Source organism: Andrena cerasifolii, chromosome 3, assembly GCF_050908995.1.
Source record: "Andrena cerasifolii isolate SP2316 chromosome 3, iyAndCera1_principal, whole genome shotgun sequence".
NCBI lineage: Eukaryota > Metazoa > Arthropoda > Insecta > Hymenoptera > Andrenidae > Andrena > Andrena cerasifolii.
Genome location: NC_135120.1, coordinates 23578718 through 23604461, shown reverse-complemented (window position 1 = coordinate 23604461; position 25744 = coordinate 23578718). Strand labels below are relative to the sequence as shown.

The following is a 25744-nucleotide window of genomic DNA, read 5'->3' as shown; positions in this document are numbered from 1 at the left end:
CGCGCGCGGGCGCGCTGTCGACCGCGTGGCAACGCTACTTACGCGTCGGTGGGCGTGACGACGGCGGACCAATCGGGGACAGCTCTACCGTAGCGTCTCCCGACCCGTTCAGGCCACGCCCACTTCGCCGATACGATACCCCGGAGCGGGTCGCGGGTGCCGCTGCGCCCGTGCAGCGATTATACGCGTTATTATACCGTCGAGCGCACCGAGTCACGAGCCATGCCGCGCTCCTCGGGCGTAGCTATCGCTTCATCGCGCCCCGCGTGAACGACGCGCTTCGCCTTTCCGCGCTGTTTCCACGCGATGCCGCTCAGCCCGCGGATTACCCCGTTGTGATCGATACCGCCGGCGAGCCCAAGTGCGTTGATCGCGACCTCGAGGGAACCATGAAGGTACGTGTGCATGTTGTTGAGATTGTCCCGGGGGGGATATGTGGGTGTCACATTGGTTGGATAGGCTGGTTGATGTTTAACCTTCGGGAGTTGAAGCATTTGTGGAATTCTTGAGCTGGAAACTTGTGAGGATCTTGCGAGTGGAGGGTATGGATTGTGTTGGGGGTGGGCAGATTAGAGCGAGGGGCTTGAGGAACCGAGGGTGCGCAGGGTGATATTTTTGGGAAGAAGCTGTCAAATTTGTTTTTGATAGGGTTTGCGCAGGTGCCTGTGCCTTGGTGGACCTGGATTTTAACAACTTTGGGGGTGGGTAGTTGTCGTAGTTGAGGGTGAACGTTTTACGTGGATAGGAATTATTTGTTTATTGCAAACAGTGGTCGTTTTGGTGAGCATACATTTGTGTCAAGAGTATTAGCTGAAGATAGGTATGTAGGGATACATATTGAAGGTACATATTGGTTCAGATGACTTAAAGGATTCATGTAATAGTAGAGGAAGCACAGTTTTTTTGTATAGACAAAATCGTATACCAGGGCGAAACCGTATACCATACTTTTATTTCTGAAAATAAATGAAAGAAGCCCACGCGTGTTTGGCAATTGTTTTCCGCCATAATGAACTGTTAGTCAACAGAGATTCGTGACGAAATAAGTAGGTACCTACTTATTGAAAATTTAGACAGGGTGGGTCTCTATGTTCTTCATTCCTGACACTTTTGTGCCTTCACACTATCACTTCCTATTTCTTCTAAGACGTCATTATACTTCCACCCAGAATACATACCTATTCGAGAATGTGTACTTTGACGTGTAAGTAGAACGTGTTACTATTAAGAACGTGTTACTCTTCAATTGAAACGAATAATACTAGTCTATAGCACAATTTCATCCATAAGCATCTCAAATTTATCGTCTGTAATAATACATTTTGATCTCGTTAGTCCTGCGAAATCTTCAGTTTAAAAGATAGTGGTTATAATAAGTAATAACAGCGAACAGTTACCTAAGGCACCCTCATAATACGCATTACGATTAGAAAGAATGTGATCCTTCGCGAACACACAAATGAGAAAGAATATGTAATTACTTAAGCATATTTAGCAATCAAAACAAATCAAAATTCATAAATAATGTAAAGTCGGGGAATTTTTTTTTTCTCCTGGAAAATTTGATTTTTGGCGCTTATAGTGGTTTCCACAAGTAGGTACCTACACTTCAATTGTGTTCTACGAAACTGGAATCCCAATAACAAAACCAAACTCCATTGGAGCTTCATAAAATATAATATCACCCCCCAAGGTATGTAATTTGAAAATTCAAGCACCGTCGGCCAAGGGTGAAGTTGGTTTCTAGGTTCAGAAAGGGTGTAGAAAATCTTGACAGATTGTTTGGAACACGATTTTGACTATAAAGTGTTTCGGTACCTAAACATAAATCCTATTCTCAATAGATATTTAAATTTTTATGTTTGTCATAGTAAAATCACAAGGGATACTTCAGCTATTAAAACACAACAAAAGAATATGAAACATCATTTAGGTACCTATCCATACTTCAGTTTTATATAGTTTTATTACAGACCATTTTCCAACATAAATTGAAAATTTGTGCATATGGGTCAAAATGGACCCAGCCACAGTCGCCCGGGGTTTAACAGTTACCTCGTATCAGGCATCTGATTTTACTACGACAACAGTAAAATTCTAACTATATACCTGAGCATTGAACGTACCGTAAACTGAGGGAATATTGGCGGGGTAACATTGTCAGTTAATTAACATGTATTAGAGAAGGAAAATGACAAAAATTGTATGCACTTTGACACTTGTAGCACAATCACAAAAACTGCGATGTTACAATAGGATGCTTAAAGCAAATGTAAAAATGTTAATTTTTATAAGCATTGATATAAAAAAATGTTACAAAAACCAATGTTCTCCTAAGTACATATATAGTTTACGGTACCATCTATGCAGGGCCCGACCTAAACAGCTCTTCCGCCGCTCTGGACAAAAATGATTATTGCTGCTCTTTATATTTAATTACAAATAATTATTTTAAAATACAATTTTTGACAGGGTGTGATTTTTTTGGGGGTATTTGTTGAATAATAAAAGCCTTTTGTAAAGCACCTTTCCTTACAAGGGGAGGACAGGGTGTGGTAGATCGGTTTTGATGAGCCTTGACACGATGGATCTATGTCGAAAATAAGTAAATAGGTGTCCGAGCGTTTAAGCCAATTGGCTAAGAAAAATGTTAATTATATTTATAAATTTTTTTTTTAACGTGAGAAAACCTTTAAAAGACACCCCTGCGCTTGCAGAGGGGAATCCCCCGGGGCACCAGGGTAGGGTGGGATTTCTACCCACTAAAACTCCACGACCATCATGAAATGTTTAATAATTATATAGGCGATTTAAAAACCACTTCTAAGTTTGACACTAAATTCAAACACGTATTACCTCCTATTTACTTCTTTTTCGTAAACTTTTACTTTCTTATTGATTTTAATTTTCTCTTTCTACCAATTCTGCCGCTCTGGGCAGTCACCCTGCTTGCGCCCCCTAGTTCGGGCCTCGCATCTATGTTCCTACAGCACTTTTTACTCAAAACAGTCTCTCGAACAATCTGTCCTAAGCTTTTACACACCTGGGCCGCGTCAGGTTGCTGCAGTGCCTCGGTGGCGTGTTTCCGCGCAGTTCGGCCGCGCCATAAAGTCCCTAGATCCGTGTCGGCCGCGGCTTGATGAGGTTGATGAGCGTTGGTGGACAGGCTGCGTCTCCCCGTGTCGCATTGCAAAAAAGGGGCAGCGCGAACGGATGCCGGGGAATCCCCGATGGAAGTCGGATAAAGGAGCGAACGGCGGCCAACCACGGAGCTGCTTCCGACGTATTGCTAGGCGCGGTCGACGAGACGCGAAATAGAGGTGGCGGATTACGCTCGATCGTTCCGCGCGATTGTCTTGTCGGGATGTCGATCGCGTGTCACCTCCGCCGACTCCCCCCTCCGTATGCTAAATATCGTCGAACGCCCGCTACTCGGGCGCATACCCGATGAGCTTTTCCCCGTTGTCACCGAGGCATCGATGCGTGTCGCTGCCTCGAATCGGAATGCTGCATCGAAGACATTGAATGTCTAAGTGATCGAGCCTGCCGATCGATGGCTACCATTCTGTACAGGCACTCGATTATTGGCGCGCAAAAGCTTCTGCGGATGATTTTTGGGGGGGCGGGAGGTGGAGATGAGTTTTAGAATATTCTGTGCCACGTGGGTCAGTGAAGATTGATGATAATCCAGTGGTAGCGAGATTTTTGTTAAGGGGTCTCCCTACTTTGACGGCCTGATTTTTTTTAAGAGAAACCCTCAAATTATATTAATTGAAAACTTTGTGCCTATATTTGTACATATTTAGGTAACTTTTAAAAAAATTTAATTGAAATAAAAACGGTACCTAAAACTTTAAACGCGTTGTTCTCAAAACGATGATTTTCGAATTGGTTAGCATATCTAGAAAACCAATCACCCGATTTACTCCAAACTTGGTATATATCTTCTGTAGATTTCTCGTTCTCGTTGTTACTAAAACTAAGTCGGTTTTTGTAAAATTACGAATAAAGCCACAAAGCTGGAAGTAAATATATTTAATGGTTTTGTTTTAAAAAATTCCCAAAGTTCGCATCATTTTTCGGCTGTCATGGTAGGGAGACCCCTTAAGTGAATTAAATAGGATATTTTTTTATTTGGGGGTCTGCGGCACACCCAGAGGGGGTCCTAGACCCTGGCATCCCCAAGGAAGGGGCTTTGTAAAAAGAAAAGAAAATTCGATTTTATTCTTTAAATAAATTTTTATAACCGACTAATGAATTTTATTGATTATGCTTTAGAAATATTTTTATTCAATTAACTTGGCTCTCCTCAAGAGTAAATCCTGAGTGCGCCACTGGATGGAGAATCGTGTTATTAACATTAGAAGGATTGACAATAACTAATGTACCTATATAGATACCTGTTTCTATCAAAATGACTGGTTATTTATAAAATTATGCAAAGAAAATAAACCTTATTTAAGTAGTCATATTATGAAAAAATGTATACTTAATATTATACATATTTACACTACTTTTTTCAAAGGTACTTAAAAATGGTAAATTTAGGTATTACCAAATTTAAAACCAGTCATTTTGGCCGGTTTGCTAGTTCCATATGTACCTGCAGCGTAAAAGAGTTGGAGAAGCTATTGGTTTAGTATAATTGAATACTGGGATATGAACTTTTTATTGATTCTCAAGATTCTACCACAAATTTAAAATATCGAATGCTGTAGACTGCAGAGCTTGTCAAATAGTAGACACAGAGGAAAGTAACGTTTTGCAAACTACTTACTTAGGGTTTTCTCACTTTATAATAGGTACTCTGACTTTATAATATATTTGCATTTAGCGAATTTAGTTTGGAGAATCATTTTGCACTAGTGTAACGCGAGGGAAACGTAGAAGTGTTGCGAAGAATTTAGAAAAATATAGCAACCCATTTTTCTTCCTACCTTCCCACAGAATTTTTTTCCACCTCTGTCTGATTAATTCTCCAGACAAGAATGCTCCAATTATTTAAAGCTGTAAAAAAATGAGGAGGAAAGGTAGGTCCGCCTCGGTGTTTCTCGGGGGTTGTAAGGGCGACGTATGCCACGCTAAATAACAGTCGCGCGCCCAGCCGTGGATATTTATAAAATATACCTACGCAGAGGACAGGCGAGATCGTAAATACCTGTAAGATCACATGCGAGACGGGGCGCGTCGTCCCACGCGGAAAGGGCCCTATATACGCGAATCCTTACGCGAAAGGACCTTTCAAGATGGCACCCAGCGCGTGTGTGGTCCAGTAAATTGTCGGCGTAAGGCGCAAAATGGCGCATCAGCCTGATCCGGAGTTATATGACTCCGTTTTTAGAGGACTCGTGCTCGAACGGAGCAAGGAGACCGCGAAGGCGACAGGAACGGAGACAGAGGGACGGGGGTGGTTATTAAATGCCAGTGGCAGGTCGACGCGTGACATTGAAAGATATTAGAAACTGCTTTGAAGGATGAGAGGAGAGGCAGTGATTTTGAATTAAGTTCGAAGCCTTGCTAGATCTGGATAATAGGATAGTAAGAATGGGGCGCAAAAGTGTTTGTAACTGGGGTAGGTGATATGATTTACCTAGTGTAGGGGAATTAGAATCGTTAATTTTAAATGAATTGAAGTTGGTGCTGAAAGTTGGCTTCTGACAGTTTGTAAAAGGTGATTTTGAAGAAGGAATCGAATTGTGGTTGATCGTGCAGTATTTTGTGTGAGGTATACGATTGTGATTTGAGATTGGTAGGTTCGTGTGAATATACAATACTAGAATCTCGGTTATTCCCGAGGAAGAAAAGGAACCGCAATAAAAAGCCTAATGGTTTTAAGCAAAGTAGATGTAATTTCAATTAAAATACTGAGTGGTCTCGAAGAACGTGAAATACCGCGCTCTGTGCCGTAGAAGCTCGAACGAAATCTAGGAAAGCGTTTGTCCCAAGTTTCGGAGCCGACATCATTGAACGTGTCGCCGATCCCATAGATCGTAACTCCGGATGATCCGTTTTACGCGGGACAGGAGTTAGATCCGCGTGCCCTTTTACACCATTAATCTTCCCTGATCTCACGAAATCCCTACGTTAATTCTGCTTTATCGATCCCATTTACTTAACGCCCGATGAACTATTACCCACGAAGTCTGTTTCCACTGTCCTGCATTCTTCCCTCGTGTAATTGATTTGAGGGACCGCCGCCGCTCGTGGATACCGTGATAATATACCTAACAGCGTTCCTCGATATCGCGTTAGCCGGCGTTTAATTGTTACTTAATACGAAATTATGGATTCCATAATAAAATAGTCATAACGTGCCGCGCTTTTCCATAGGTAGGTAGGCAATAGATTACCGAAGAACTACCACAGAGAAAATATAGTTACGCTATAATAAGTGAGGAATAGCATGATGTCCAATAAGTTTTATCGAGTTTTGTGAGTAGGTACCGTAAAAGAGGACATTTCTTAAAAGATATTTGAAGCGAGTGTCCTTTCACCGCATTGCTGTTAGTACTTTCACCCCTATTCATTTCTGCAGAATGCAGCTTTCGTTACCTAAGCTAATAAAAATAAGCAAGTGTTCGAAAAAGGAAATTTTCAAATAATAAAATACTTATTTCTGTGACATTGATTATTCAATACTGCAAGCAGAAAGAGGGGATGCTTTATAAGGACAAGCTCCGTTCGAATACGTATTTAATACAAAATCCGAATTGCAATATGTTTGAATATCCAAGCTCTTGAATAATACAGCATTCCGTTAATAAAGTGCGTAAATAATAGACCCTTCGATTAATCAAATCCTCGATTGATAAAGCTGAACCGAAGATGACAAATTCTCGCGGCTGGTGTCCCACAGTATTCATCTAAAAATTCTCCCGCCGATCTGCCCTTTCCTTGATTTCGCCAGTTCCGCAACGACGTACTAATGTATCAAGGGTGCGATATGTAAATGGCGACGGCGCGATCCGCGCGGATAGCCGCTCTTTTTGATCGTTTACCCTCGCGACGAGGCTCGTCGGCGTGGACGAATAATAATGGGAACGATACACCTTCGTTGGCGCGCGTACTGGCCAAATGTGGCGGTTATGCTAATCGGGGGAAGAATTTTATTCCGCCACGGCCGCGCGGAGGAAACGTCGGCGGGCCGATGACAAAGTGCGTATTCCGTGAATTGAAAATAGAGAAGGGAAGGGAAAAGAAAGGCGGAGGCGATAATATATCGCGATAGCAGCGCAAGCAAAACGAATCGAGCCACACTTCTGGCACTCTATTAATAAAACGCAAACATATGTTAATGTGACGCGTTTCCATGGGCCCGTTGAATCAATTTATTATCCAGATCTAGAGCTCTCGCTGATAATTCTTTTTTCCTTTCATTTAATCTCGATCTGCGAGTCGATTCGTGCCACGTGTGTCTGCAGTTCTGCACACGCACGGCTGTGAATAAATGAAACCAGGGTGCGAGTAATTAGGTACCTACTGCGATTCCGATTTCATCGCCTCGGCCGAAGGAACTACTTATTCAGTTAGGCATGTCTTCGCGCGACACGTGGTCAAATGTACTTTTTGTTCTTTTCGAAGAGTCCGCTATATTTTCATTGACTCACCAAAGACACTGTCCTAAAGCAACCCTAATAATTACAGACTACCTCCACGGTTTGTCGCACGTGTACTCCTGGGTCTCAAATTCGTACCTTTCTCTTTTTTTATTCCTAAGGAGGTATTCCCTCAAATTTGATCCAATGGATCAAATTTTTGGATCTTTATCTTAATGAACGTTGCTTGCTTTTTAATACAACACTGTGAAAATGACTTCCTAGATAATAAGTACACAAAACAAACTTGTAGACTTACTGTATAATATGGTCATTCGGGGGAATATGCTACGGTTAACTTTGAAAGGAGATATCTCGCAGGTATAAGTAGATACAGGGAAAAGGATAAAACCATACGAAAGTGTAATTAATTCTGTGTATTGACTAATAAGTAGAGGTATGTAACTTTTATAGTTCAATGAGAAACGTGCAAATACAAAAGTCCTCGAAAGTGGCATATTACCCAAGTGGACAAGGTATGAGGTAATATGCCACAGGCTATGAAGTGCGAACTAATCACTAAAATTTTTGAGAACCAACAATATTTTAAACTATTCAAGTTATTAGTACCTAATAACAAGTATGTGAACTCAGTGAAACGTAAAATATATTTGGAAAAGTAGCTATTTCCTACAAACTAAACAGTCTCCAATCTCTACGCAGTCTTCACGCACCCACTTTTTGCAAAAAGTAGTTTTTACCCAGTCACATTTAAGTCCTTTTTTATGCTAATAATACAGTTCACACAGTAGTTGTTATTTTCTGCATCAGTCGAATCGCCATCAGAAATATCTACATTCTCAAAATTTCTTCTATATTGTAGTACGAGCCACCGTCACCATTCAAATGGCTTCCTTTAAACTTTCTTCTGACCCAGCCGCGCGGTTTGAAGTCCGTACACACTTCTTAGGCATGGTTCTAATCCGAAAAAGCAACTCGATGGCATTAAATAGAAAGAGTTACAAAGATATGTGGCATATTACTCCACACTGCCATAAAAAGAAGGATTGAAAATCTCTCCACAAAGTACATAGTTTTAACGGATGTGCGAGACGTTATAAAATTCGTTTGTCAGTATACTCTGTCATAATCTATTGATTTTTTGTAGAACTGTTCACACGAATGTATAATCTTGCATTCTAGTTACAGGGTGAAATTAGATCAAGACGAAACTTTTATAACTTACCAGGATTTACTGAAAATAAAAGAAGGCCAAAATCTATTGTCGTCTTATCAATTGCCCTAAATTGAACGGAATTAGTGCAAATGTAACGCCATCCGTTTATTATTAAAAAAATTATTTAGAAGTGACATATTACCCCGATTGACCCAGAAGAATTCCTCAAAAATTCTGATCGAATACTCCCTGAAGGTGAACAAAATATTCTTCGAAAGAACACTTAGGTATATCGAAATGACCGTACGTACCCTGCATTCGCAGTCCAAGGGTTAAACGCCACTTAACTGTATCTCCGGCAATGAAAGCTGGTCGCATCTTTGCACCCTCGATGCCCGGGAGTCACTGGTCCTCCCCCGTGGATCGGCTTCAGGGGCTATTAGTACGTGGCTCGAGCTAATCGCGAGACGAATCTCCTACCCGTCAGCCCCTACCCTTGCCATTCACGGTAACACACCGAAGGTGGCCGATGCGTAGCGAGCCGGAGCTGGCGGACATTGTGCCGTGCGAAAAGCAGAAATCGGATGGCGATTTAAATAGATCTCGAGTGGCTGACGGCGGCTCCTTGAACGGACACGGACCATTGTGCCCGCGGGGGATCGTTTTCTTGCCGGGGAACGGGGAATGGTGGAGTTTTCTACGAAGGCGTGAAGAGGCTCGTGCCCTTCGTCCAGTGCCACTCGAAAAGCCGCTCGAAACACACAAAAAGCCCGAGGAGCATTACTTTCCGGCGGATAGCGTCCTTCTTTCACGCGCCTCTGTCCCTCCGCTGCGGCGGAGTGGCGAGGTATCGGTTTGAAAGAACGGCCGAAAGACGGATGCCCGTAGTGGGCCACTTTGTCAACTTGTCACCTGGGCCCCGAAGATGCGAAAGAAAACGAACGAAAGGCCCCTCGGGAAGAAGGGAACGAGCCCCGTTCTTGTTCGCACCAGGAAGTCCCGAGTCCTCTCTTCCTGGAGAGTACACCACCTTTCTTTTTTCTCTCGAGCTCTCCACTCAAGTCGGGCTTTCGATCTCCTTCGGTCAGTTGTTTCTTGACGGGTTATTGCGAATGGTTGGTTAAATTGTTGTTGAGCCTTGGAGGAACAGGAGGGGTGGATTTTGTGTGATTGCATTTTGGAGGAAGCTACTTGTTAGTTCTAAAGCGATGGTCAAAGGAAAGTTTAAAATTTATATTTTTATTTACATGTCTGCGCAGGGTATAAATTTTAAGATTACGTATAATTTTGTTTAATGATACTATATTATTATTGTTACCCTGCAGAGCTTCAATTTTCTTTTGAAAACTACTATAAAATGGCTTTGTTACTGAATGTGGAAGAACGTCATTATTTAAATTTAGTAGGTAAATGTATTGTGTTGTTCTATTTAGTCGAGATTTGGATTTGGAAGAACATTGGTTTCATTTATGAATAGTGTTTTAATTGGCTAATTTTTTAAGAGCGAATGTTTTTAAGGAGCTATTTCCTCCTTTGTTTTGAGAAATGGTTCATTAATGTTGAATTGCTTCCAGAGCGTATAACTTAATTTCATTAGATCTTGTCATGGAAACGATGAACGAAAAGAGTACACTAGGTGGACAGTATTTACTTGGCAGCGCAACCCCTGCAGAAGCACATAAACTAATAAATTCCTCTAACGAGAACTTGTGAATACAGATAAGTTCTGTTAGATAGCGACCTTCTCGGATCGAGGGAGCCTGCTATAAAGTGTTCATTTCTAATTGGCTCGCGTGTTTGTTCCTAGCTGAAACGAATTTACGCCTCGTGTCCGTGGAATACAGAGAATCCTCCAAGGGAAAGTAGTCGCGCGCCCGCGCGCACGAGGAGCGTGTGAAGGCGGGGGATCGTGTGGCATTAAACAAACTGGGACGTTGTATCGGAATCAACGTTTCAACTTTATCCATGGGGGCATTGAGTCACTTTTACATTAAAACATCTCACTATTCTGAAAAAATGAAGTTTTGAATGATTGAATTTTGTAGATTATTCAAGTGGGAAGAAATAGATATGGTAAAAAATGTAAGACATCCTCAAAATTTATGTTATTATATTCTAAATTAATTATGATATTGCAATTCCTCCTATAATTAAACATTTATTTATTAAAGACACTTGATACTGTAAAAAAATGACTGACAATTCGAAGAAAATAGAATATCCTAAGAATACGAAATCTTTCACATATGAAACATTACAGTTCTGGAAATACTTATTTCGTCACTCGAATAAACACGATGTCACTTATAGGTACCTTTCTTATTATTACCTACTTCCTAGGAAAATATTACAAAAACGTGTAGTTCAGTATCTTGACTAAAATAAATTCGATACGAATCACTTTATGCGTGCAATAAATATTTCCTACTGATTTTCACAAAAATTGAAACATGATTAGCTGTTAAGAGTCCACCAAACTCTTCACCCTTTCGTTAATTCTATTCTTAATTGCAAAACATATTCTTCTAATAATCTGTTCCCAATTTCTTCCACCTCATTAAGGGGGGAATCTCGTCTAATAGCCCCAAAAGTAACTGATATTTAAGAATTTTTTTATTAAAAAACTGTTTGCCATATTGGATTAAACTCTTTTCGGATATAATGAGGCATGATTAAACTTGCAGAAAATATTTTTTTTATGTTGATCCTTCCTATTATTTATTAATTATTGTGGAATATTTTCCACCGCTTCGACGATGCAACTCCTGTTAGCGGGATGTGTAGCACCTATCACAGTCATCTGATTGCAAAAAAAATAGAAGCTTCTTAAAGTTAGATAGTTTACACTGGGATTGGCCCACTTCAAAGAAACAAAATGAAAAATTGAAAGAATTATAGCGTTTGAAAGAAAAAGGAAGTTTTTTCCCTAGACAAATATTTCATATTATTCTTTATATGGACGAAAAAAGTATTATAAATAAAAACTAAAATTAAAATTTTACGTCCAGTCCCAGGGTAATTTATTTAACTTTAAGAAAATTTTCTTCTTTTAGTAATCAGATGACTGTGAGTGGTGCTAGACAGGTGCTACGTCAGGACGCCAACATCGTCGCAGATGTTAACACGATTCCACAATAATTAATAAATAATAAGAAGGATCTTCATAAAAAAAAATTCTACAAGTTTAAAGGTGCCTCCTTATATCCCAAAAGAGTTTAATGCAACATTAACAATACCTTTTTCAAAAGAAATTCATAAATTTCGGGAGCTGTTACACGGGAATCCCCCCTTAAAACACCTATACCTATAACACCAAACAGCTTCGTAATCCAAACTCGCAATCCCTGCCTTCACGTTCCTGTTCCACCTCAATTTACCCAAAATGAAATTCCCATCAGATCTCCGGCGGCAGTAAAAGGTGGGCCGAGAAGAGGCCCCGGCCAAGTCCCTGAAAGTTACGCTCATTGTTGCCAGTGGGGACGAGCATTATCGTTATTACCGGTGGCGTGTAGTGCCCAGGCCGAGTGACATCGTGGCCGTAGACAGGCGACACGAAGGGAAAGAAGTATCGGTTTCAATGGACACCGTGTCGCGGACCGAAAGTGACACGGAGCCGCGAATGCCGTAGGAAACCCCATAGCGGGACCCCCGGAGGACCTCCCGTCGACAGGCTTTCAGGTTTGAAAGTCATACCCGGGTGGTGGGTTCGCCGTCGACAAGGGGACCGAAACCGAAACCACTCGACAGGCAAGAATGGGGCCTCGTGGCCGTCTCTGAATAGAGGCGTGTACAAACCCGGTGTACCAGTCCTCTCTATTCGCCTCTCTGCGAACCGTATCGCCGATCCACCTTTGTGTAAATAAGGCAATAAGGCGAAGGAAGCGGGATTATTCTCCTCTAAGTCCGCAGATCGGATTATGTGGAGTGGTTGAGGGTATCGATTCCATCTGGGCGCCAAATATTTCAATGGACCGCGGCGTCCTTCGACGGCCAATAGGAAAGAGTTGTAAACTGTTTTATGGAGGATACGGTGGCGTGCCTTTAGGTGTCGAAAGGGCGACGTGTGTTCTGTGTTTCTACATTCGGAAATATTTGCAATTTGGGTAGTGATGTTTATTGGGATTTTTCTTATACGTGTATTTGATTTAGTCACTTAATACAGATTACGATATTACCTCTGGTCTACGAGGGTCCAGAGGTCTTCAAACACCAGAAGAAAATAGCCAAATTCGTTACTAAGTAACCACCAATGAAATCGTTCTTTCCAAACTCGCAGATCGAAGCTTTCCTCTCTCCGCTCATCATTCTCATAACAAACCCTGAAAATCACGCCCCTGGCATGCCGTGCGACCGCAGGAAGCAACTTTGGGAGAGTCTGGGCCGAGTACAAATGGGAGGGTATGCCGTTCGTTCACCATAACTCATGGGGCTGGTCCTGTGACGAGGACGCGTCTCTCCATGATGGGTACCGCGTGCAGAACCTTACAACGCGCGCGCACACACGAGCGTTAGCTTGTAGGTATAGGGGCAGCACCTACGGCTTGCAGGTATTACGTTACAATGGTATTATGTAACCTCCCGTGCGCCACCATTGTGGGGTCGGCTGTGACGTATGGTTAACCACCGACCATAACCAACCAAATGTTCGCACGTCCTAACCGTGCGCGGATCTCGTGCTGTGTCGTTGTGGTTGGCACAGAAGCCTTCAGAATGCCTCGAGTTCGAAGCCACGAGTCCAAAGGGCGGGAAGTGATCATCCCCGGGGGTGTAATTAACTGTAGTAATTGCACAGTAGGACGGTTTGTGGTGGAGGATTCTTCCGATGGCGAATGGAGCATTCGGGGGTTGAAAGCGCAGCGTGATTTTCAGGGTTTCTTTCAGAATTTAATACAACACGTTCCCCCCATTAAGTTTGCTCACGCACTCGACCTCCTGAGCAATGAACTGGTAAACATTTAGTACGTATCTTTATTTACAAATTCCAAGAAAAATAACTCTGTTGAAATGATCAACTAGGTACGCCGTCATAGATATTTCTTCACTAAATCCGGGTCCTCTGATTTTATTCGCACGTTCCTAAATCGAGTGTATTGAAATTTTCCAGTCATTTGTCTCGCAGCGTTCATACAATTGCTGCAACTTCCTCTGGGCCCGCAATGAAAGCGTAATTTTCGGTGTGCCCACGCGCTCCGGCGAGATTAGAAATTTGCACCGCCGCGCCGGTTCTATTGCGAGTCGCGTCGTTAATCTTCCAGCTTCGGGTCTTTTCTTCCGTCGTAATAAATCCGCTGCTAAAATATTGCTCGCGTTTCGAGCTGCACACGCGTGCACATGGGTCTGTGTTAAAGGGCGCAGCATCTACACCCACACCGCACAAGGTTGGGCAAGAAGAGAGATAGATAGATAGATAGAGAGAGAGAGAGTGAGAGAGAGAGAGAGATAGTTATAGGTGACAATAACGAGCCGCGGTTGCATGCAAGGCGGGCTCGTAAAACGAAGGATTAGAACTCCTTTCGGCTATTAGCGTAATATATGCCTTCGGATATCAAAAAGCCTGCGAATCACAAGGACGATCTCGGCGCTGCGATGAGGCGACAGTGAACCGTCCACGAAGACTCCGTGCTCTGAAATCTTCTTCAAAGAAGATCAATTCACTTTCAATATTGTACAGGGTGGATTGATTCTTTAAAATAGCATTCTACTTGCAGAGAAGTCTTATAATTGTCAAAGAATCACTTCAAGCGTCAATAACAGTTTCAAACTGGGCGGCAATAAGTGAAGTCTAAGGTAGGGGACATTTGTCTCATTAAAATAGGGATAAAAAATAGGAACTCTGTGTTAAGATATCTCGGTGTTAGCTACTTGTTGGTCCTCTGCTTCAAACGAGAAAATGCGAAGAATAGTTGATGAAGCTGATGCAGTGATGGTCTATTCTGGACACCCACCAATCTACCAACCCGGGATTTGTCAGGTCGGAAAATAGAGTTATCTTTATGATTTTAGTTTTCATTTAAAAAACGTTATATTTAATAATCAGGGCATGCACCTTCTCTTGTATAAATTAAGCTGTATTCTCTTAAAAAATAAACTTGATGCCCCTTCTCTCTAGGCCTCTTCATATTTGCGGTACCAAAAATATATGTCATAACTTCTTTTTTAACAGAATAGAGCTTAATTTATACACAACAACTCGTATGTCTTGATTCTTAAATATAACGTTTTCTTATATGAAAAAATAATTCATAAAGCTAACAGTATGTCTCGACCTGTCAAATGTATGTAACCCCTTAAGGAAAAAAGCATACAAGTTGAGGAATTTTTTTGGGGAAAAGTATAAGTGGAAATCATACACAATGTTTTTCTACTAAAATCTTTTAACTATATTATTCTAAATTTTCATGAGATTTTATTATTAACTAAAGGAGATATCGACTTGGATGTGAGTCGTGTTTGTTTTAAGCATTAGCTGGTGGACATTCCCTAAGCCAAACGATGCATCTGAAAGCAGAAATTCAAATAGATTTTAAAAATAAATAAGTTACAGAAGTCCCTGACGTTATCTGAATTTTAATATTGTATTTTGGTAAAAAAAGGTCAATCGTTTGAAATTCAAATATCGAATTTCGTGGAAAAAATTTTTCTTTTTTTTCAAGAAAGCTTTGCAAGTATTTCCATTATTGCAAAATTGGAAGCAAAATTTAAAAATATGAGACCGTCAGTTGGGTACTTCTGAATGTTATTTATTTTAAAAATCTATTTGAACTTTTGCTTTCAGATGCATCGTTTGGCCTAGGGAATGTCCACCAGCTAATGCTTAAAAAAAAACACGACTCACATCCATGCCGATATCTCCTTTAGTTAATAATAATAATATCTCCTGAAAATTTAGAATAATATAGTTAAAAGATGTATCTTTTAGTAGAAAAACATTGTGTATGATTTTCACTTATACTTTTCCCCAAAAAAATTCCTGAACTTGCATGCTTTTTCCGTACTTCTAGGTGGATGTAACCCCTTAAACATCTTCCACAGCTACAAAACCGTTCCAACATTCAAGCAGTCATAACGCTCGCACCCGTCCGACACCATCGACAGCGACGTGCCAAAGAACGAGCCACCCCTGCGCAGCCTCCCCCTTGCCGGAAGTTTATTTACCCGACACGCCCCCCTCGTTCGAAGATCATTTAGCCGGTGGTCGATCTAACGCCGTCGATCCGACAGGAGTTGCCGTAACAAGGTCGCCGACACAATGACAGAGATGTTCGGAGGCGGCTGGATGCCTCGGTTGCCCATTTACGCGTCCCATTGGCGTAACGCGGCGCCCATGGATGCCACGTCCGTGGGGATGCGAAGGGGTGGGCCGGTCGCGTACACTACACCCGGTGGCAGGGCGCTAGGGGGGCGAGGACTTGCGCGCACAACAAAGCTGTACGCGAGGGCACGGGCATGCGTGTCACCACATCGAAGGGGGAGCGTATACGAGATTCTGGGGGGCTGCTACCTTCCACCCTGGCTTCGCGGTTATGTTGCCAACGTGTAACGTTCCCCGCGGGGTGCCCTTTTCGCTTGACCAGCTGCCTGCCGGATCGTTCACCGGGGCCTCGCCATTCGACACGTCGTGTCTGTAAACTGTGAATTAGCGGGGACTTGGGCGATCGCTGTTGGGGCTTGAAGGTGGACGAAGGCTTGGGCGGAGGTCCTGGGATCACGATACGGCAATACCATGGGATTTCTTTTGGTTGAGTTGCTGTTAAAGTTCGGAGGGTACATTTGGTTGGCGTGGTTGGTTGGAGGAATGGAGATTTTGATGGGTGTTTGAATTTTGTCGGTAGAGGGTTGAGGCCACCGTTTAACCGTCTAAAATCGAGAGACTTTCGGATATGTATGCATAACTTCCGAAAAACAATAGTTTTTTAACTGGAAACTTTTTTTTAAAGTAGACCATAATACTATGTAAAGATAGTAAAAAAAACGGGAAATCTTCATCAAGCCGTTGACTTGTAAAAAATCCACAAAATGTACACATTTTCCGAGGGTTCAAACGAGTATACCCCGTTAAGAACGCAAGACTACTTAGGCCACAGGGAAATAGAGTAGACCTTTGCCTTCGAGGTTCTTCTAATAAGTCAACGTGCACCTTGCATAGTTTTGAACATTTAGAAACACGTGCTACGGTAATGCACAGTAACTGTTGAGCAACGATTTATGAAGTTTCATCGGAGGTAAATACAGACGAAGAAACACGCAGAAGTTGCAAGTCGTCGTTAAAAGGAAGTCGCAGAATGTGCAGAATAGAACGCGGTGTATGAGTTCCTGAAAGGACAGGAAAGGGTATGACATAGCACCCGTAGCGAACCAAGTTGAAACAGATTGATCGCGACAGACGCATCCATCAAACGCGCGGCTGCTTTCGTGACAAGAACATCCGATAGTTTGCTGGTTGAATTGAATGTAGGATAGGGTGGCAGAGCCCTGCATATGGGCAAGTTATCGGGGAAGCCTTGACCTTGTCGCAGGCGAACGTGCGAAATCAAACGAAACGAATACGCATCTTTGAAAAAAGACCCTGAGGAGCACAAACAGGAACTTGATGGTGTTCCAACCCCTCGGCACTAACGCCACAATTTTAAAATTATCAACCCCCAAAACTATACAGGGTGTCCCGCGATGTATTCCCCAGGTGGATGTATTCTATTTCAGACCTATCATTATTATTAAAAGTACTAGACGGGGGTGACAGTTCAGACCTAACGCTGTATACAATTAATTTAATAATCTCAAACCCAAAGGCCAAAAAAATTCATAAAAAAGTGATCGTTAACCTAGACACCTCTCCTTACAGCATAAAAATTGGAACCGTGGAACAGCGGGGCCAGGCGACTCCGGCCACCTTCCTCTCTGTTGGAGCATGCGCGATAGAAGCTTCGGTATTGCTCGGTACACCCTAACGCATGTTTATCCGCTGTTGCAGACAGAAGTGGAGGACATGACGAGTGACAGTGTCTGCGAGGGCACAGGTCCGGGTGTCGGTGCTCCTGAAACCACCGGCGGCCTGATCGGACCGGAAATGTCCCCGAGCGTGATGGAGTGCGGGGGCTGCGGGGAACGCGTCCGCGAGCGTACTGTTCTCTGCGTCGGCGGGCGAACTTGGCACTCGAGGTGTCTGAGATGCTGTGCCTGTGCGAGGCCACTGCACGATCAGCACTCCTGCTTCCTGAAGGGCATGCGACTCTACTGCAGGCACGACTACGCTTTGTAAGTGAAACATATCACGAGCATATCACGAGAGTTGGGCGATATCGAAAAGCAGTTTAAACAAAATTTGCATCTCCTTTTTATATCTACAGAACTGCGTGAAAATAATTATCGACAAACCCATACTTTTCAAGCTACCCCCACCACCAATCCTTAATTCGATAAGTCTATCTTTGCCAATCCGTAAGTCGATAATTGTCAGTGAAACTTGGACAACTGTAACTGCTAAGTCGTCATTATTTAAAGATCCAAATTAACAGGAATATAAAATTTCTTTTTTTTCGAAATGTGACACCTCGGGACGCTTAAAAACCAATATATTCCCCTCGTGAAAGGGTGTTATTATAAACGATTCGAGTTGATATAAAGACACATTGTTCGACATACGAGACGGTGTTGCGCTATTCGATAGCGAGCCGATCGTGGCAAGCGCGCTTTCGAATATTTTCGTAGGGAGGAAGGTCAAGAAAGTATAGGGAGGCCGATCGTAAGCGAGAGAAGTTCGAAGTGACTCGTCGATTGTGCGCAGGCCGTCCGAGCCGAAGACTTTCCAACGTGTTTATCCAACTGTCAATCAAACGATCCGGTCACCTGGCTTGTGCACCGGCCCGTCTAAATCACGTATATCGCGATATCCGATCGCGACGTGCGACCAGTATCGCTGTCTGCATTATCGAACACGGAAATCAGTGTATAGTCCCGCGAGGAAAGAAATCGAGTGAAGTGAGTTTACGTGATATCCATTATTTTTCGATGTTTCTGTACTGCAAAATTATCGTCCTTTCAAGTCAAACGAGGGGAATAATATTGCGCAAAGGAAAGGGTGTCCAGATGCTTTAAAACACTTTGAATATATTAAATAATGACAGTAAAAATTTCAGTCGCTTTGAGTATTACTCGAATCTCAAGAAGATTTTAAATTTTCACGAATCTTGGAAGCCTAGTAATTCTTTCGTTTGGGTGACAAATGTCAGACTTATATTTAGATTGCCAAGCTCCATAAAATTTAAAAAATCTCCTAGAGCTGAGTAATGTGTGAAGTGACTTGAATGTTCAAATAGAACAGAAATATTTCAACAAAAATAATATACAATAATATTTCAATACTTCTGTACTGAGCAGATATTTTCAAGTTATTAGACCAATATTTCAAAACAACGATTTTTCATACCCTTCTCCCCATTTCCACCCCAGCTCACCTACATTACTCATATAGGTACTCACAAATGAAATAAACGTAGCACAGAAATATTCTCAATATTCGCCACAAGGATTACCTATAGCGATATAAAAAAATCAAGCAATTCAGTCTTGGTATCATTCCAATACCCAATAAATTACCCTCAAATCTCGTACAAACTTCACTTACCGGATTTACATAATCAATTACAACACACCGCGCTTGTAAACAAGTCACCGAGGACCTGATTGCACCAGAAAGAATCCCCAGCATTCCGCGCGAATCGAAAGGACAATGAAAATAATGATTCACCGGAATATCAACCGTCGAGGAGCGAGATATTTCATAACGCGTATAATACCGTTCGATCCACCGCGCGCGCGCGCGGGCAGAAATTTCGCAACGGCGTCGGCGTCTCTGAAGACAGTTGCCAGATTTTTCAAGCCGTCTGTCTTTTCGGGCAGGCGAAGCCGTGTGTGCGGGAGGTCCGGAGGAATCCGCCGCGTAATTTTTTTGACTGGTGCTTTTCGCCTCGTAATGCTGGCTTACGATGACCCGGTCGACAGGATCCACGACCCCGTAGACTCGTCGACAAGCGAGTCGGAGAGAGGCGAAGCCACCTTCTCGATCTACGCTCGGCCCTCCCGTGATAAATGATCGGAAACTATACCGCGGGCCCGTCGAAGCGGCAGGGAACGGGGACACCACCTCCGAAATGCTCAGCCCGATTCACAGTTGACGTGTTGATACAATGTGACCTAATTAATACTGCTTATACACGGTAATTGGTATATACGAGCCTGGTCTGCGAGGTGAATGGCCTCATTATTGGACGTGCGAGGTATAATCTTTTGAAAGTGCCTTTTATCGGTATGCGAGGGATATGGGGAGGAAGTCCGAGTTATCGGGAGTATTGATATGGTAGATATGGAAATTTGTATCGATCGCAGAATAAAGGTCTTTAGAGAAGGGGAACCTTACAAGGGCAGATCCCCAATTCGAGAGTTCAAACAATTAGGAATCTTTGGGGATATGTAGAGGATACGTAGATACGTATTCTGTAATTTCTTTTGCTGTTCATATTCACTCTAACGAGGTGAAGTTCAGCCCTGAAAATCCGGCTATTCTCCGAATTTGTGTTATATCTCGCGAACTGGAAGGGACAGAAAAAAAGTTTTCAGATGGAAGTTATTTCTTTCAATTGGGACTATCGGTTGGTAATTTACATTTTTTGTTATGGATTTAATCTTGGGGGATGCCGGGTTCAGGGGATAAAAATATTTTTAATGCTAATTCAATAAAATTCGCTGTATAGGTGAATATAAAAATTTATTTAAAGAATAAAATCCATCTTTTTTTCTTTTTACGAAGCTCTTGAATTACTTGAGATTATTAATCTTAGATGTGGACAGAAAAAAAGGAAGCGCGAAATACCTACACTTAATTATGCTGAAAATGTGAGAAAAATTAGGAGAAATAGTGATGAAGAATATATTACCAAAAATGGTAAAGTTGTTAGTGGCAAAGTATTAGCAAATAAAAATTGCTTTTGTTCGAATTTTTTTTAAATTTATTAAGTTGTGAAGCTCGATAAACTACGTTTGACTAGTTTTGGAAATAGGGAGGCATTCACAAGTTTAAAAAACACAGTTTTGTCCAGGATACTCATAAAATCTTACAATGATTGATAAGTTTGACATGAGAAGAGCTTATATGTTGTGAAACATTTTGTTCGATAAGGGAAAAATATTTTTTAATACACCCAAACGCAGCAGTCTAAATTTTCTCGAAATAAAAAATACATGACTTACACCACTTTCTTAATCACCGGCATATATATCATCTACATATCCCCAAAGATTCATAATTTATTTAATTTCCGGGTTGGTGATCTTCCCTTGTTAGTTCTTTTAGCATTTCATAACTGTTCAAGTACTTCTTTTTTACATAATTTTGTCCAGTTTGTGGCTAAAGCGTTGCATGGATTATGAAGATTGTATTCAACGCAGGATCCTTGGTTAAACTTCTATCATCCAAAATTAAGTCGTATCTTTTAATTTTACTCAAACCAAAGTGTGACTAATATACATCGTACAATCGATGACATTTATGGGAATCAGGTTGCAAGCAAGAGAGATACGCTTCTGTTTCATTAATTCAAAGCAGGGAAAGGTGTACAGTGATATCGAAAGGCAGAAACTACGTAGATCTTAATCCTACTGTCTCTTAACGAAGAAATAACCCGTTGCTTGTAAGAAGTGCCGTCTCGTCGACGCCCACGCCGACGTCTAGGAAGGGATTTGAATTTTGAGCGAGCCCGTGCCGGTCGTGGGGCTCTTTCGACATAACCGATGTAGATCCTATCCCAAGGAAGCTCGCGAGGTGCACCCGAGTGAAAAACAACGGATATTAATCCCTACGGGAAGCTTCTTACGAGGTCTTGGGTCTTATTGTTTCCGTGGCGAGGAAGAATGAAACCCTTGCTGTCGACCAACTTTGATAAATAATCAGTACACGATATTGTCCTTTGAATTCTATTTAGCCAAACGATAAATTGGATTTATGAACAGATATAAAATTTGTGGTCGTGTCTGAACTGTCTAGCCACGTTTCATATACTAAATTTTCGGAGCAATCGGAAGTAGAGGAAACTTTATTATTAAACATGATCTTTGTCCATTATTTTCTACGTGGAATACTCATGAAGGGATAGGGCTCGTTATGACGTTTAATTTTTCACTCCATCAATTTCTTATCTTCGCCTAGAAGAGAGCTAGAATTTAGCACAGTTCTAGGACCATCTAATAATTGACAATAGGCAAACAAATTAACTCGAATATATTCACCAAAACATCTAAATTTTATTCTAGTTTACCACGAGTCCCTGTGTCGTGTACAGAATCTAATCATTTGCAAACCAGCCATAGCAGGCACATCAAAGTTCAAAATAAAGTTGCACATTCGAGTCGTTCAATTTCATGAGATTATTAGAACTCAAAATTCGTAACTCGAAATTACTCTCCCTTATTGCACCCCACGTTAAACTCCTGCGTTAATAAGAACACAACAGTCAAACCGTTTAATCTAGGAACGTGAAATTTTTAAACCACATTGTTTTTTATGACGCAGGCACCCACTAAGGAAGAATTTTTATAAATTCCATCCCTAAGGGGGTGTAAAGAGGTAAAATGTGTTTTCTCGGATTCCTTAATATCTCCGAGGCCCGATTAAATATCAACTTGGTTTCTACGTACAAAAGTTACCCAGAAATTACATACAAAATTACTTCAAAACCCAGATGCGAAAGTAATTCCTCTTAATTATTCTACCGCCGCGCTTCGCTGCGGTATTTTGCTTGTCGACAAATAAGTAGGTACTGCTACAAATATCCAAAGCCACTCCTCAAACCCATACACCGCTCCAACAACCACGTTCCTATATCAATGCATCCCCGAAGGATGGTCAAACCACCCCGTGCAAGCCGTGCAACCGAATTCCCTGTATTCTCGATCCTCGTCGCAGCGCCGCGCAGAAGCCTTCGCCTCTATCTAGCCAGGACCTGATACGAAACAATCAGCTCCATTAGCAACCCCCGACATCTAACCGAGCCCGTGCAAATATCTTCCCACCGTAGAGCGTCCCTCTTAATCCCGCTCGCGGTTGTCGCGAGGTGCAGCGCGGAGGCAGCATGGTGGACGGTCGTGGGCCCAGCGATCGGTCCCCTGTGCTTTCTCTCCGCGGGTCGAATGGGGTGGTGGGGCCACCGGGGTAGTCGCGTGGCCCCATAAGATATCCTGGTCGCGGACGGGCGGCGGGGCGAGGGGCCAGCGAACACAGGCCGTATAAACAGCCTAGGTGGATCGTCGCCTTAGGAACCGGACGGGGAATCGGGATGCACTTTCCGTGTTCATGAATATGATAATGGGCTAATGGCCGCTAGTCGTTGTTTAATTACCGGTCGGGGCGCGCACAACCGACCACACCGGACTCCCGGTCCCGCGAACGCCACACCGTCGTGCTCCTGCTTGTCGTTAGCAGGCGGACGCTCCTCTGGGTGCTCCTCTCGGTGCACCCATAACACCCACCTTCCGAGCCATTCATCTGGCTGTGCGTGCGTGTGTCGTGTACCATGCTCGTGTCTTGCCGCTACACGGCTACCGTTTACAACGGCGTAGCTGCCGAGGGCTTTTTCCAACGGACCACGAAGCTCCGAGGCAGTCCCCCCGGGGCTGGCTCCTCGCGAGCTTTGGGTCGTTGAAGGGAGGATGCTCCGGGGCAGACAGTGGCGGTTTAGAAGTTTGCGCCTGGACTGGAAGCTATCGTGTTTGAAATTTTGGGGTTGATTTTTTGTTTTGTTTTCATTCCGTGTGAAGAGGACGTTTGCATCTTTTGATGAGAGTATTAAATTGGGAGGTTTAAGTGAATAGATTTTGTGCTTTGTGCTGAGTTGAGGAAGAGTTGTAATTTTTTTTCTCAGCTTATAATTAGCTAGCGATAGGAGAGCTCAGAGGATATGTCCCATGCTCGTGCATCGGGTCTTTGTAAACTCTTGCGGGATGAGTTTGTGTGTGCAAAGAAGGAACTAAGTGGCTGTGAAACATCCGCCACTGGATATCACTTTCCAAGACGAGAGAGCCAAGTTTCTCTTCCTTCAACTTTCCTGTCTTCCTCCAGACTTCGCTTCTATTCTGAGGGCGCTTTCTAATATGATCCTTCACCTCTTGCATTCTTCATTTCTCTTGTCATCCTTTTCTGCTCGTCCATCTACTTTTCAGTCTCTTGGTTTGCTGTTCTTTAACTTTCCTGAGACATACATCAGCTTCTTTCTTATATATTCTTTGTACTATCTCGTACTTTCTAATTTCATTTCCACCCCATTTAATTTGCGTTCTAAAAATTTGTGTTTTATGAAATCGTCTCACTCGTGTATTTTTTCTTTAACTTTTTGTCCCCTTCGAAGGAGCAATTTGAAAAGATTTGAAAAAGATGTCCCTTTGACAATGTATTCTAATGTTTTGCCAACATAACAATATGTTTTTGTTACATACACACCGTCCATATAATAAAAAGAGAAAAAGAACAGAAAATTACAATCTGAAGTAGCAAAAAGGGTAAGATTCAATGAAAAAGCCAACGCGAATATATCCAAGACTAATTAACAATTTCAAAAGAGCAAGGCTAATATCAAGAAACTTAAAACTGTATAACAGCCTGTGCGCTTCCCTTCTTTCACAATCAAATGATGCTCCTAATTTCTGGAATACCTTTTCCATCGATCAGTCTACAAAATATCCAGCCAGTACAATGTCACACGTTATAATTGGCACCTGGCACACCGTTACCCCTTGCTGACCCTTAATTAACCCCTTTCTCCCTCGATTTCTCCTCGTTCCCTCTCATCTCATCCCTCTCACGTTCCCCTCTTCCCTTCCCCTTCCCTATCGCTCCTTCCACTTCTTCCTTATCTCCGTCCGTTTCTCCTCTTTGCCTCCTTGCGGCGCTCGTTCTTTCCCCCCCTGCAGCCCTCTGCAACGGCGCGACGGACACCCCACGCGAGTTTACGTACACGCAAACATACTCTTCGGAGTCGCAGCTCGCGCTTCGGGGTCCAGTAGTCATTTATTTGTCAGAGGACGACCGGTATCCCTTGCCTCTTCCAGGTAAACGCGCGTTCGTGCGCGACGCCTTATCTAACAGCGCGGCGGAGTGCTCTCCCTCTCTCGGTATACGGTAGGCATACATATACAGTATACTCTCGGAGTATACACGAATTATTCCTCGCGACCGTTCACGCGAGCATGACCACGGCCGTGCATACATTTCGTGGTAATAAAATAGGGCAGCTGAGAGTTTTGCAGTGTTTTCTAAAGCTAACGGGTCCGCTGCCACTGTGCTTTTGAAAAATCCACCGCCACAAATCGCGGTACTTTTCATCCCAGTTTACCCATACGTTTAACGTAACTTCAAGGTGCGAGACACACGCGTACTATGTAGCAATAACTTTCTTACGTTTTGTTCAAAATCGGAGAATTTTTCAAAGCAGTGAAAACGCGATTGGGTCAGAAAGATATTTAGGAATTAATTAAAGGAAAGCTACTATATATAATTTAATGAGACTTATTGTATTCTATTAAGGATGTCTTGAACTATAGAAATATTTTTTTTTTTATATAATTGATCATTACAGACGGCACTGGGGAATCGTTAAATATGAGGCGTCAAAAACTTCATCCAAAACGGTTGTAGCACCTAAACCATTGGTCTAAAATAAAAAAAACAATGACAGATTATTAAAGGGCACGAAACTCGCACGTGGACTGACCAGAAAAAATGACATTTTTTTAGTAAATAACGACACTTGAAGTTTGAAATCACTTTTTCCCTGCGTTTTTCGCCCTTTTAACGCCTTTAAAAATACAAATTTTTTTTTTAATTTTACTGGTTTTTCTAAGAGCCAGAAGAATATTCTTCAAAATAAAAAAAGTTTCAGTCGAATCAGATGACTTTTCGAGATACAGGTTCCACCGATTTTAAGAACACTGTTCGAGAAAAACGCGTTTAAAGTTTTACGTGAGCCGAGTGGCCGGGTGTTATTCA

General features: G+C 42.4%; 1 protein-coding gene across 1 annotated transcript in view; it reads left to right on the top strand.

Moving 5' to 3' along the window:
* Positions 1-218: 218 nt before the first annotated feature.
* Positions 219-25744, top strand: part of Awh (LIM/homeobox protein arrowhead) — a 34053-nt gene continuing 8527 nt past the window's right edge. Inside the window, exons 1-2 of the mRNA XM_076807728.1 lie at positions 219-395; positions 17684-17967. Coding sequence (XP_076663843.1) covers positions 390-395; positions 17684-17967 — 290 coding nt within the window. The 5' untranslated portion in view covers positions 219-389. The remainder of the gene's footprint in view (positions 396-17683; positions 17968-25744) is intronic.